The 14,426-nt window shown below is 42.7% G+C and overlaps 1 protein-coding gene and 1 long non-coding RNA gene across 4 annotated transcripts in view; one reads left to right on the top strand and one right to left on the bottom strand.

Moving 5' to 3' along the window:
- Positions 1-10,307, bottom strand: part of LOC112673265 (uncharacterized) — a 32,390-nt gene extending 22,083 nt beyond the window's left edge. The window contains exons 1-2 of the long non-coding RNA XR_007409474.1: positions 10,076-10,307; positions 4,140-4,285 (exon numbers count right to left, since the gene is read on the bottom strand). This is a non-coding gene — a long non-coding RNA (uncharacterized LOC112673265). The remainder of the gene's footprint in view (positions 1-4,139; positions 4,286-10,075) is intronic.
- SLC9A7 (solute carrier family 9 member A7) overlaps positions 1-14,426 on the top strand; it is a 148,879-nt gene that overhangs the window by 59,405 nt on the left and 75,048 nt on the right. For all 3 annotated transcript variants that reach the window (XM_025468894.3, XM_025468893.3, XM_049107720.1), the window contains exons 2-3: positions 7,222-7,421; positions 10,303-10,380. In XM_025468894.3, coding sequence (XP_025324679.1) covers positions 7,222-7,421; positions 10,303-10,380 — 278 coding nt within the window. The remainder of the gene's footprint in view (positions 1-7,221; positions 7,422-10,302; positions 10,381-14,426) is intronic.

The raw sequence follows: 14,426 nt of genomic DNA, 5'->3' as shown, positions 1-14,426 counted from the left end.
ACAACAATGATGGGAAGTTTTTTGTGGTGACTCACCCAAAAGCTTCATGGGACAGTAGAATGATTTTCCCATGTCTAGTTTTGTTAAGTAGATCTCTAAGATAAAATCATTTTCTTCTTTTTATTCCTAACTGTGACATCCCATATTTGGGGAAGCTACTTATAAAATTGATGGTGGTTTTGAATCACAAAAATGCACTCCATCTTGGTTTTAATCAGATCTCTGGAATGTCAGCTGCTGGAGAAGAGGGGCATTTGATTGGAGGTCCAACTCCTGACTGGCTTGATTTTCACTATTTTAGTGTCTTGTATACTGGCCGGGACAAGACATAACTTGTGTCTTAAAGAGCTATGGACCCAGTTTATTTCTTTCATCAGAGTCATCCTCTAGCAGGGTAGCATTGCTCCCAGGCTGGCTGTTTGGTGATTCACAGATTTTCTGGTGTATTATCAAGAGTTATCAGATGTGGAGCAACTAGAACTCCCATACACTGCTTGTGGGAAAGGGGTTGTCACAAAATGGCATAGTAACTCTGAGAAATGGCTTGGCAGATTCTAATAAAGTTAAACATACACTTGCCCTGTGACTGAGCAGTCATATTCTGGGTATTGAAATGGAAACACATTCACATAAAACCCTGTTTGTACATGTTCAAGGCAACTTAATTTGTGATAGCCAAAAGCTGGAAGCAAGTCAACTATCCCTCAACAGGTGAATAGATAAAAAAATTCTTGTATATTCATACACTGGAGTACTAGTCAACAATCAAAAGGAGGAGTGGGTGTTAATTCACTGCTTGGGTGAATTGCAAGGTACACAGTTTCCCAAGTGGAAAAAAATTTCAGCAGTTTCTTAAATAGTAAACATAGATTTACCATGTGACCCACTCCTGGGTATCTACCCTAGAGAAATGAAAACATGTCTACAGGGATTTGTATGCAAATATCCATAGCAGCATTATTCATAATAGCAAAAATGTGGAAACAACCCAAATGCTTATCAACTGGTGAATGGATAAGCAAAATATGGTATATTCATACATTGGAATACTGTTCAGCAATCAAAAGTAATGAAGTACTGATACCTTCCTTCCACACAGCTGAACCTTGAAAACATTACACTCAGTGAAGGAAGCCAACACAAATGACTACATATTTTATGATTCCATTTATATGGAATGTCCAGAAAAGGCAAATCTATAGAGACAGGGAGTAGATCAGTAGTTGCCTGGGGCTAACAGTAGGCAATAGGAAGTGATTACAGAATGTAATCAAAATGAAATGTTTCAAAATTATATTCACTTTCTTCACACACTGTGGAACGATGTATGGAACAGGGTGCTTTCTTTTCTCAGGATTTCAGATGAAGCTTTTGAACTCAGAACAGCCCCTGTATGCTGTAAACAAGCCCACAGCGGTAGCCAGACCCAACTGGTGATCATCTCCTCCCAATTGCTCATATAGTGAAAGTGAAACCTCATTAGAGAACAACGTATCCATGCACCTGTTCTCCAGCTTCTTAACAAAGGCTTATTAATAGAGACATCTAAATATTACAGCAAGTGGATGGCTGTCTAGAATTACAGCTAGCTGAGTGTCGACTCATTCAACTGTCCTTCTGACAGCTTCAGTCATGAAAGCAGGAGCTGGCACCAAAGTAATGGGGGCTAGTTTCTTTAATGGCCTCATGGGGTTTTTGTTTTTTGTTGTTTTGTGTTGTTTTGTTTTTTTCTCACGGGGTTTTTGAACCATACTTTCTCCATAGTTAAATTCCTTCCTCAGACCACCAGTTTTTGGAAAGACACATATATAAACCATACGTAGGGATTTTGTGTCTTACTTTTAAAAATTAGAAAAGTTGGCAGTTGCACACCATCAGCACAATATGCTCATACAGCTGTGAAGTGAGTTGTTTTCCTACCTAGGTGAAGCAGTCTTAAAATTGTTTTTCCCTGAAAAAGTCTTCAAACTTTTGCATCTTTGGAGTTGACCATCCTGTATTAAGGGATATCAGATGTCAAAGGAATGTCATCCATATTTGCCTTCTGTAAGAGTTTAAAACTCCATTCTTCCCTGATATTAATCCTATACCTATGAGGTCAGTGGTTCATTTTCTCCATCAGCTGCCATCTTATGTGCTACTTTTCTGGCCCACATACATAATCGGTTATTTCTCTTTGTAATCCAGAACACTATGATGTTGATCCAGTAAAATCTTCAGTTCTTCGGTTGGTCTCCATCATTTTTTTTTGTGTGTGTGGACACTGATTTTTTTGAGCTTTTTTAAAAAACTTAATGTTGTGTTTTCATTCTCTGTAGTTAGCACCTTTTACAGTTCCCCGTCGGAGGATGTCTGTCTTCCACATGTAGCAGATGAAAATATGCAATTCATGTTTTTTCTTTTTTTTTTTAATTTATTTTTTATTGGTGTTCAATTTGCAATTCATGTTTTTTCTAAACCTTTATCCTCTTCTTACCAAAATATGCCTCCACTGTCCTAATATAGTATTCTTTCTTGAAGTGGAAGACAGTAAACACAAACTTACTATCATGATGATGACTCTGTTCCTTTGTGTCATGAACTACAGTGGTAATAAATATAAATCTAAGATGTTTGAGGAGTAACTCAAAGTCTACCTTGAGTTAGCAATGTATCCTGTTGCTTGATAATAGTTTTGGCCCAAACTATCAGGCAGGCGTTGACCTTGTATCTTTGCTGTGGTGTTTTATGTTGCCATGTTTTACCACAAGAGGGCAGCAGCATCGCCTTCACCGTCTCTCATCTTTAAAATGGGCACACTGGGCCCAGGTAGGGAGGGAAGTGTTTTATCAGTACATAAAAACAATATTCATCAGTTAATAGCACTTCTAGTATGATGGTGATGGTTACTGGGAGAGAGTGTGAGGGAATTTCCTATAATTGAGGAATTTGTCTACAAATATAAACTTCTATAAGAAAAAAACCTCCTGTTTCCCCTTTACACAATATTCAACACTGAACACTTCTGTAATGACTTTCGCACACCAAGCAATTCTCCAATTCTGATGGGTAGTGGCTGAGTGTCCTATGATTCAACTCAATTCTGACACTACCTGGACTTGACATTAACTCCCACAGGTTGAGGGCTCAGTCCCACAACACCACAACCCCTTCCCCAATGTCAGATGTCAGTCACAAGTCCTAAGTGGTCACCTGCACTTCTGGCTGACCAGCTACACATCTGAGGTTCCCATGGCAACCTCCTCAAGTACAGCATTTGTAGAATGGTTCAAAGAACTCAGGAAAATAGTTTACTTGTTTTATTGCGGGTTTATTATAAGTGGATATAACTAAGGAACAGCCAGATGGAAGAGATACATAGAGCAAGGTACGAAGGAAGGAGTGGAGCTTTCGTGCCCTCTCTGGGTACACCACCCTCCCCATACCTTCAACCCATGTTCACCAACCCAGAAGCTCTCTGAGCCCCCATACTTTGGGGATTTTTGTGGAGACTCCATTACTTAGGCATGGTTAATTAAATCATTGGCCATTAGTGATTAACTCACTCTCTCGCTTCTTTCCCTCCCTGGAAGTTTGGGGCAGGGTTTAAGTTTTCAACTCTGTAAACATGAGAGACTCCTAAATCTGGGAAACGAACAAGGGGTAGTGGAAGGGGAGGTGGGCGGGGGGATGGGGTGACTGGATGACGGGCACTGAGGGGGACACTTGACGGGATGAGCACTGGGTGTTATACTATATGTTGGCAAATCAAACTCCAATTAAAAAATATACAATAAATAAATAAATAAAAAGTTTTCAACTCTGTAATCATAAGGTTGGTTCCCCCTGGCAACCAGCTCCCATCTTGAAGATTATCCAGGAGCCTCCAGCTACCAGTCATCTTACTAGCATACAAAAATATACTAATCACTCAATTCCAAGGGTTTTAGGAGCTATGTACCAGGAAATTGGGACAAAGACCAAATATATAGTTCCTCACCTCTTTCATTAGAGTAGTAGTCATCATGAAGACCCTGTGCTAGTATGGTTTACCTTTTAGTTACCGCCACTAATAATGACGCTGATACCATAAATAAACAGTGAGTTATGGGAAGTAGCTATTGATTTGAGAGAAGGAGAGTCTTCTGTAAATGACTTACTTTGGTTTCCTGATGAAGACATCAAAGTTAAATCGTGTGATAGGTCGCCTTCTTCAGACTCTGCAGGTCATCCTGTAGACATGATGAGTGTTGAAGTGCCACGGAGTCCTCTCTTGTCATGTACAACTTCATTAGGAAATAACTGCCTGACCAGGGAGTGAAGAAATAATAGTAATAAAAAAAAACAATACAAGTTCCATCTGGAGTGGAGAGCAACCCCAGAGAACCTTGAGCAGAACCCTACTCTGGTGACCCATGGAGGAGCTGAGGCTGCCACCACCAGCCCCGGCCACCATCCCCATTGTCGCAACCCTGAGCAGCAGAGCTAAGGCCCAGCAGCCTCCTGCCACCCCTCCTCAGCGCAGCCACTGCTCACTGTGGCTCAGGAGCATGGTGGAGGGAGCAGTGGCTCACCCACAGAGACGAGAAAGTCCTTGTGACAAAAGTTTAAGGAACAGTAAAATGGTTCAGTGTAGGGACACCTGGGTGGCTCAGTGGTTGAGTGTCTGCCTTTGGCTCAGGTCATGATCCCAGGGTCCTGGGATCAAGTCCCACATCAGGCTCCCCACATGGAACCTGCTTCTTCCTCTGCCTATGTCTCTGCCTCTCTCATGAATAAATAAATAAAATCTTTTTTAAAAAATGGTTGCATGTAAGAAACAGCTATGGTTTCATCCACAGGAATGACACCAAGTGATATATATTTATTTGTACACTAGACTGCCATAAAGAAGAACCTCCAGGAAGCACCTTTCCAGTGCAGGGGGTAGAGAAACTACGTGGTTCAAAGTTCTTGACAGAGAAAAGGGTGTAGAAGCAACAAATGTTGGCCCTGGTAGATTTCCAATGCCAGGCAATAAATATGGAGCAACGTATAACCATTACAGACTTTATGCGGGGGCCTCCATGTGCTCCCCAGCAAAATTACCACAATGCTGAGAATGGGAAACAGAAAGAGGGATTGTAGAGCTCCCCTGGACACCAGGCCCAGCAGCACACACCTTACTCCATACAGAGACCCTATGAGGGCTGACCAGTCTTCCAGCCCTCCTGTGTAGGAAGGGAGAAGACTGCCAACAACCAAGGTACAGGAGAACAAAGTAGACCAGGGATACAGATTATCCATTGGGGTTAGAGACTGTGATTCTCTAGGATGGCCATGGAGAGGAGTGGGAAAATCAAGGAGAAGGGACTGACCATCAGCAACCACCTCAACATAGGTACCTCCCCAACTTCAGTTACCGGCACAGACACCCAGGAAACTGTAAACCACAAGATGGCCAAGAGACCACAGCTGGAAAGTCTGTTCCGAGGCTGGGCAGGGAGACACTAAGTGCTAGCTTACCATCTCTGACATCATCCCGGTTAGTCACCCAACAAGAAGAAAAGAATGTGAAATACCAGCAATAAGACATGAAAGAAAGATTGGTGCTGAAGACCTCAGTTATGGGGTTTTTATTTTTTTTTTTCTCTAAAGACATCTTTTTCTTTCTTTGTAACAACCAACGTGTTTTTCCTTAAAGTCTGGCTTTTCTTCCTACACCTTTAAAGGTTTTAAAACTGTTTTATATCTGGTTAAGTTGAGATTATTAAGAACCTCATTCTAGAGACGCCTCAGTGGCTCAGTGGTTGAGCCTCTGCCCTTGGCTCAGGTCGTGGTCCTGGGGGCCTGGGACTGAGTCCTGCATCAGGCTTCCTGCAGGGTGCCTGCTTCTCCCTCTGCCTATGTCTCTGCCTCTTTCTCTGTGTCTCTCATGAATAAATAAATAAAATCTTTTAAAAAAAGAACCTTGTTCTTCATTAGTAATCTTTTATAATTTGATTTTTCTCACAAAGGTCAACCAGCTACAAGTATCTGTTAATGCAGATCTTTAATAATAACAATAATAATGATGATGATGTGGCAGAGACACTGAGTCTGGCTTAAAGAACTGTACTTTTCTAGATTTTATACATATAATTCCTCAACAACGTCTTGTGAGTTCTCATATGTCTTGGTGATAAGAGACATTATAGAATATTATGCACAGAATATAGTAAACATACAACCTTCTTTCTTTTTCTCATGGAACTCTCTGTTAATGGCAAAATGAGACAAGGGAGCATTTTTTTTTTACCCTTCTGTCTTTTAACACTGTTAGCAAAGAACTGAATGTAGAGAGAAGTCAGAAATCTTCCCCCTAACAGAGAACTGTAGGAAGTTTCTTGTGGAGATTTATGTTCTCTTCATATGTCGCTCACTTTTCCTGTGGCATGTGGGACTCCTGTCCAGGACCAGGGGAGCAACACTCCTTCACTGTGGAACCACATGCTTATCCACAACTTTGCTGAGGTTGTTTTTTTTCCCCCTAATGGGAAACCCCACCTAAGAACGGAATGAGACCTAAAGACTTGCAGCTAATTATTTTAGCTGTATCATAGCCACAGCTCCAAGAAGACAGCTGCACAGTCCTTGCGTCGCGATAGCAAAAATTTGCACCGTGGGGTTTAGCTCCCCAAGGGGTAGAATTACTTCCTCCGTGATACCCAGTATTTAAAATGACCTAAACAAAAGCACTGCTTTGCTTTCTCTTTTGTCTTCTCTGCCCCCCCCCCCCCGCCCCTTTCTCTGGTGGGTGGCAGAGCAAGTTGCATTTTTAGGAGCTGGAAATTCCTGTGGCCTGGTCCTGGCTGGCAGATGGCAGCAGGACTGGCCTGAGGGCTGCCGCTTGTACGGATCAAAGCTCAGCAGTTGTGCTCTGTGCTGTCCTTGGCAGAAAAGGCTTTGCCTCTCTTACCATTCTATCCTCCTCCACCAGAAGCCTGAGAAAGGAGACATGGTCACTTGGGGAAAATGCTCAGTGCCATAATAACCAGGAAAGGTACTGTCCCACCTCGTCCTCCTGGTGGATGAGGGACTCAGGCCAGAGGATGTTAACCCTTTGGAAGGACCATGCAGCTGCTCCTAAAATACACTATACCTGGGTTCTAAGATGACTTCTGTGTCTCCTAGCTATTGTAGACCGACTGTCATTATTTCCATGCTCCCTCTGTCCTTCCACAGACCTGATGGGGGTCTTTTTTCCTTCCCACTCTGTTTCAGGGCTCATCGTTGGGGTGATCCTGAGGTACGGCACCCCTGCCACCAGTGGTCATGACAAGTCGCTCAGCTGTACCCAGGAAGACAGGGCCTTCAGCACCTTATTGGTGAATGTCAGTGGGAAGTTCTTCGAATACACCCTGAAAGGAGAAATCAGCCCTGGCAAGATCAACAGTGTGGAGCAGAATGACATGCTGAGGAAGGTGAGCTGGGGAGTACTCTGCCATTGTGGCCCTGACATGATTTTCGACTTTCTGATTCCATCTCAGCCCTTGTAGAGGGAAATCCTTTTAGAATCCTGGAGCATGGATAACATTCCTGGTTCTCAGTTTTGCTAGGACGTGAACCTGAGCCCATTTGCTTTGTTAGGGTTAGTAGCTGACACAGGCCGCCAGTGGTGCGATAGGTTTGTTCAACACCACTCAGCTTGTCTCTCCATCCCCATCTCTCCTTTAGCACATCTCTTGTTACAGTTTAGGGATGAGGTTGTTTCTTTCTTAAAATAATATTGGTTTCACTTTAAGCTTGTTTGTTCAGTATTCCAAATGGTAAGTCTTAGCTCTTCCTGGTTCTTTTGCCAGATTGTACAAATACTTATTGAGTGTCCGTTCTCATTAGTGAGCGATGCCAAAGGCTTAATGAATCTCTGGAGGAAGAATATCTCGTCTTAGAATTTGAGCCCAAGTGCTGTTTTTCATTCGATATTGGCAATAGCTAAAGTACATGACAGAAGGATAATTTATCTCCTCACTCAGGTGATTTCCAAGAAAAGCAAGAGATCTGTACTTATCCACACATTCTCTCTTTACTCTGTAGACCCAGGCTTATCAGCAGGAAGGCTTCTATCTAAGCTCTTGGTGATCCAGGCTGTGGGGAGCCTCTTTTTGTATAGAACAAAGCTAATGTGTGCAAAGGCTTGCAGCCAAAGGCATGGTGTAGGCTGTGCTCTGAAAATTAAATTATTATTGATTTTAGGATCGACCTTAATCCTTAAGGAAAATTATTCTTAATCTGGAGTTTTAAACATGCCCATCTTTTCTGTGTCCTCAAAGGCAGTCCTAGTGAACTTTATGTTCTCAACCCCTCATAAGAATGTCTGGGATTTCCATTAACATTGGTAAAATTAAATGCAACCGAGAAAGATACTCAGTGTAATCACCATGCTCATAGCTGTTTGGAAATGGCAGCTTGAGTCTCTTGTGGATAGGGTGGGGACAAAAGGAAAAGGAACCCAACCCATCTCCATCTTTTAGATCATTATAAAAGGTGATGCTGACTTTTGCTCCTTTTACCTTTAGAAAAAGGTTGATTCACATCCCTTCTGTTTAAACTTTTGCTGCACAAAGCAAAGGTGGGAGAGCAGACAAGGCTGAGAGCACTGTTGTTAGCTGAGGAGAAAAGAGATGTGCCGAGGCAGCTTGATGCACCGTATTGGAGTAGGTGGCAGGAAAGGCTCGTGCTACTTCCTGCATGACTGTGGCCTCAGCACTCTCATACTGAGTATCATTCAAAGCCCCTTCTCATTCTGACATTCCCTGTTTTTCTCACTACTCATATCTTCAGCAAGAAGATCAAATAAAGCATAATTTGTGAGAATCTTTTCACTTTTAATTAGGCTGGTTAACATTTCCAGTTTCTAAAGAGAAATGGTAACTTGATTTTTTTTTTTTAAGAGACAGCAGAAGAAGAAGGGGCAGGGGGAAAGGGAGAGATAGCATTTTAAGCAGGCTTCACACCCAGCATGGAGCCCCACAGAGGGCTCGATCTCATGACCCTGAGATCATGACCTGAGCTGAAATCAAGAGTCGAACACTGAACTGACTGCGCCCCCCCAGGCGCTCCCTAACCTGACTTTTAATAATTAGAGTGAGGCTTTAAAATTAATTTTAGTAAGAGCATGAACAAATTCTTTAAAAAGTTTGGGAAGTATATTGACTGCTTAATTCTTTACTGAACATGAAGAGTTTCGGAGTGATTTCCCTATATGAAGCCTGCAAGTGCATTTCAGTCCCTCTAGAGCTGCCAAATTTTCATGTTGATGCTGAGAAAGCTGCTAGCATCATTGGCGACTCTGATCTAGGCTGCATCAGGTCTCATAAAAGGCTGATCACTCAGGAGAGACTTAAATTCAGTAGAATGGGAGTGCCTGGGTGGCTTAGTTGGTTAAACATCAGGCTTTGGCTCTGGTCATGATCACAGGGTCCTGGGATTAAGCCCTGCATTGGGCTCCCTGCTCAGCAGGAAGTCTACTCCCCATCTCTCCCTCTGCCATTTCCCCCACCACTTGTGCTCTCTGGCTTTCTCTATCTCTCTGTCAAATAAATAAATTTTTTTTAAAAAGTTCAATTGAGGGCAGCCCTGGTGGCTCAGCGGTTTAGTGCCGCCTTCATCCCGGGGTGTGATCCTGGAGACCCAGGATCGAGTTCCGCGTCGGGCTTCCTGCATGGATCCTGCTTCTCCCTCTGCCTGTGTCTCTGCCTCTCTCTGTGTGTGTCTCTCATGAATAAATAAAATAAAATCTTTTAAAAAAATAAATAAATAAAAAGTTCAGTAGAATGGTGTCTATAGGCAGTTCTGTGGGAGGATCCAGAAATTTAATAAAGAATCATGATGGCATCTTTTATTGCAGTTGAGCCTTTATAAAGGCTTGATAAAAATCAAGATGTTTTTATTTCTTGTTTAAAAAACATTGGCCAGGAGCTTTCTGAGTCCTTGGAATTACATTGTCATTTCTTATTATGTATTAAATAACACACCAAGAGCAGGAGTCAGAGTGCTGTATAGAGAACAACATGTTGGTCCACAGGGGAAACTGTGGCTGATCTCTTGTGATGAGTCCATGATTTTTCACACTTACCTTATTTGCTTCCCGACTTGAGTCAATGGCTTAAAATATTAAGCAACTATTGTGACACCAACTGGCATTAAACTAGAATTTGACTTCTCTCTCTCTCTCTCCCTCTAAGTAGGCTCCATGCCCAGCGTGGGGCTTGAACTCATGATCCTGAGATCAAGAGTTACATGCTGTACCAACTAAGTCAGTCTGGTGCCCTCCCCCTGACTTTTTTCTTTTTAAACTTTCAGGTAACATTTGATCCAGAGGTCTTCTTCAACATCCTTCTGCCTCCAATTATTTTCCATGCTGGCTACAGTTTAAAGAAGGTAAGAGATTTTTGCCAGTATTTCTTAAAGCACGGGAATTGCTGTGTTAATGTACCTACATAACTTTCTAACTTTTCCCTTCTCCCAGATTGCTTATTACTGTGTTCTGCGCCCACTCAGAGACTATAGTTGTCTCATCATCAAGTGATTCATCTCTGTTCTAGAATCTGGAGTGCTCCTACATTGCCAGTAGGAATGTAAAATGGGGCGGCCACTCTGGAAAGCAGTTTTATAGTTTCTTATAAGACTGAAGTTGAAGTTACCATATGACCCCACAATTTTATTCCCGATGATTTCTCCCAGAGAAATGAAAACTTATGTTCACACAAAAGCCTGTACATAATGGCTCATAGCAATTTTATTTGTAATAGTCCCCAGCTGGAAACAACAACAACGTCTTGAAGTTAGGTGAATAGTTAAACACCCATCCATACCATGGCATATTACTCAGCAACAAAAAAGGAACAAACTATTAATACAACAATTTGGATGGACCTCAAAGGCATTATGCTGAATGGGAAAAAAACCCAACCTCAAAAGGTCACGTACTGTATGATTTCATTTATGTAGCATTCTAGGCATGACAAAAGTATAGGGATGGAGAACAAATTAGTGGCTGTGCTGTGGGTTAGGGATGGTGGGAGTGAGAGGGGTGTGACTGTAAAGGATGTCGTGGTGGTGATGGCACAGTTTCATGTCTTGATTGCAGCTGTGGATACGTGAATCTACACATAGGATAAAATGAAACAGAGCTATTCACACACTTTGTCCCTATGTCAGTTTCCTGGTTTTGATCTTGTAGTACAGTTACATAAGGTATAACTAGTGGAGAAAACTTGGCAAAGATACACAGGACCCCTCTATACTATCTTTGCAATTTCTCTGAATTTGTAATTGCTCCAAAATAAAAAGTTAAAAAAAAAGCTATCCTTATCTTTCCTACTTTCCCTCTGGACTTAGGTTTTCTATACCAAAATATGTATCCTTTTCTTGTCTACTTTATGGGGTTGCAAAAGTATCTAAATCTATATGACAGCTATTGACATGTAACAAATAGGAGATGTTTTATGAGTATAAAAAATGTTATTCTTTAAGTGAAGAATTTGGGAACTCTTTATCAGATCAAATGGGTGATGAATAATTTGGTGTTGTAAATCACTAATCTTAATGTATCATCAAGGTTGCTTTAAAATGAAAGCAAATCATTGGCTGTAGCCATTCTAATGGCTGAAAAACACTTTAGGTTCTGCAGAGCCTTCCCTATGTTGGCCTCATTTTCTCAGAAGAAAAATAACAGGCTTTGCCAGTTACCAATTTAAGTTGTTTTTGAAATGCCAGTCTCTTGAGCTATCTGCTATTAGTTCAGTCTCTTTCCTTTTTAAATAGTCCTTATAATGGCACTGAAATAGTTGGTTTTTGTATGGTTTTGCCATCTGTGATTAAAGCTGCTGTCGATTAAATGTGTAATAACCATTTCACCACTTAACTACGGGCACGGAAACAAATATATTCAGACCCTTTGACCTATGCACATGGAGTTGTCATGCGGACATGGGCCTTTTTTTCTAACTTGAAAAAATGTCATTGGAATTAGCTATGATTTTGTGCTACTGCTCAGTTTGCTTATGGGGTGTGTCACCAGCAAAATAATTCACCTAATGAAAGCCTTCATGTTTTGTGAACTTCTCCCACCAAACTCGCTCTTTTTATTTTTATTTATTTTTTTTCTTGATATCTCTCTCAGTCTTTATCTCTCTCTGTCTCTCTGTCTCATGTTAACATTTGTCAGTGAGGAACGGGAGGAGTAGAAATGCAAGTCTTAGAATGGTACAGCTAGAAATTGGAATGCCAGGTGGACTTTCACCAAAAGCACACCTTCTCATCCTGATCAGTCTTCAGCCTGTACTCTTGAAGACTTTACCAGAGCTTAGCCATCTCCTTTGTCTCTCTTTGCCATTCTAGAATGGAGAGGGAAAAGTAGGGGGTACTGAACCAGTCATAGCTATGGGAACTACACATGACTGGCCAAATAAGAGGAAGATAAAAGACCTAGGATTCTGGGATGCCTGGGTGGCTCAGTGGTTGCGTGGCTGCCTTCGGCTTGTGTTGTGATCCCGGGATCCAGGATCAAGTGCTGCATCGAACTCCCTGTGAGGAGTTTGCTTCTCCCTCTATGTCTCTGCCTCTCTCAGTCTGTGTCTCTCGTGAATAAATAAATAAATCTTAAAAAAAAAGACCTAGGATTTTGCTAGCACCTAGCACTAGGACTAGGAGGTGCTATACTTTCTTCCCTACAAGGATGTAGTAGGAGTCGAGAAGGGTGGCTTGTACAGTGAGACTCTAATGCCCTGCACTAAGAAGACACGCTTTCCAGGCTTGACACTGCAGTTGATCGGTGACTCCAAGCAGCTCACACACAGGAGTCTACTCCTTCTCCTGTTCCTTACTGTCATGGTGTTATGGGGAGCCCTGTGTGTGAGAGACATCGAATGTCCCCATAACACCTTCATGATGAGGTGGCTGCAAAGATTGGATGGGCTACTATATGTGAAAGTATAGTATAAACCATGAAGTAGATAGTCAAGCATTTGGTGTCATAATTCCCAAATAAGTGGCACAGTGTACCTTTCTTTTCAAGGCATAAAACTCCAGTTCATACCAGCATATATGAGTGGAGATGGGTAATTGTGTATGTGTGTGTGTATGTGTGTGATTTTAGAATATGTCATGGGTGTATTTGGGGTGGCAGATTTATATTCCTCATTTGTGTGTATGTGTGTTATAAGGGCTTTTCTTTATGTGAATCAAAGGTATCTTTGTGTATCCACAAATATACATTTAAGGTAACAGTTTCAAAGGCTCCAATCAATTATCACAAATTATTCAAATACCTATCATTGACCATTTAAAATATTTTCGCTTGTTGATTTTCAAACAAATTTGTGACCCAAAACACCTTACTTGAATGCCAGGACAATCTGTGAGACAAATCATACCCCAAGAGAATCACTGGGCCGTGTGGAGTCGGGTTCTCAGACATCTGTGCTGACCGCCAGCCGCTCCTTCAGATGCCTGCTGGTCCAGGTGAAGACATGCGTCTGGCACGGAAGCTACATGGAGGGGATGGAAGTCTGGCATCTGCACACAGGCTGTCAGCTCGGGTCTCCTCCAGCAGCATCCAGACCTGAGCACTGGGACTTGCTACATGGAGGATGAGTGCTAAAAGCAGCATGTTTTGTGTGCAGCCACCACGTGTGGCCACACCTGGACATGGGCCACTCAGCCCCACACACAACCAGACTGAAGCTGAGAAGGCCTCCTAACAATGCCGGTCCTGCTAGAGGTGCACCCTCACATACCTTGCACCTGTGCCCAGCTTTTCTGGCCCATCCTGCCCCTATCAGGCCCAGGAGCTATAGGACACACCTGATCCCCCCACATCTGGACCCCTCGACCACCCACAAGACCCAGTTTCTCCCCAAGCCCACAGATGAGGGCTCAGATTCAGCTTTATTGCCAATGCAATCTGAAGCACAGACCCATCTTTCCACTAACACGCTCTCTCTCCTCTCCACGTGGGTCCTGGACCTCCCTTATTCCCACTTTCTTCCAGCCCAGGACCAAAGGGGACACTTTGCATTGCCCCTCAACCCCACCCTGGGAACCCGAATCCAGCACCCCTAAGATCTAGATGCCCTCGAGGGTGGCACCAGGGACCTGGGATTCATTACGGAATTCACACGGATAAGGGCTCCTCCGGGCTCTAGTCTGAACCGGTCCCTCTCACATGACCCTGAGACCCACCTATCACATGCAAGCTCCAGAGCAGTTGTCAGCTCAGAGCTGGGCTGCACAGCCCCAAGGTCCCTTCCTCCCTGGGGCCTCAGAAGCCCTACCAGATCATCAGCAGTCATTCCATGAGAACTAACTTTCCAGGAGGAGAATCCACAGCTCTTATATTCCTGATTTTTTTTTGGCAAATATGAATATGAATTTACTAAATGTATTCAAACTAACCATAGTGATAGTTACCCAAAAGGAGAGCT

This window comes from Canis lupus, chromosome X, assembly GCF_003254725.2.
Source record: "Canis lupus dingo isolate Sandy chromosome X, ASM325472v2, whole genome shotgun sequence".
Taxonomy (NCBI): Eukaryota; Metazoa; Chordata; class Mammalia; order Carnivora; family Canidae; genus Canis; species Canis lupus.
The sequence above is the reverse complement of the archived record's forward strand: the minus strand, read 5'-3'. Positions and strand labels throughout refer to the sequence as shown.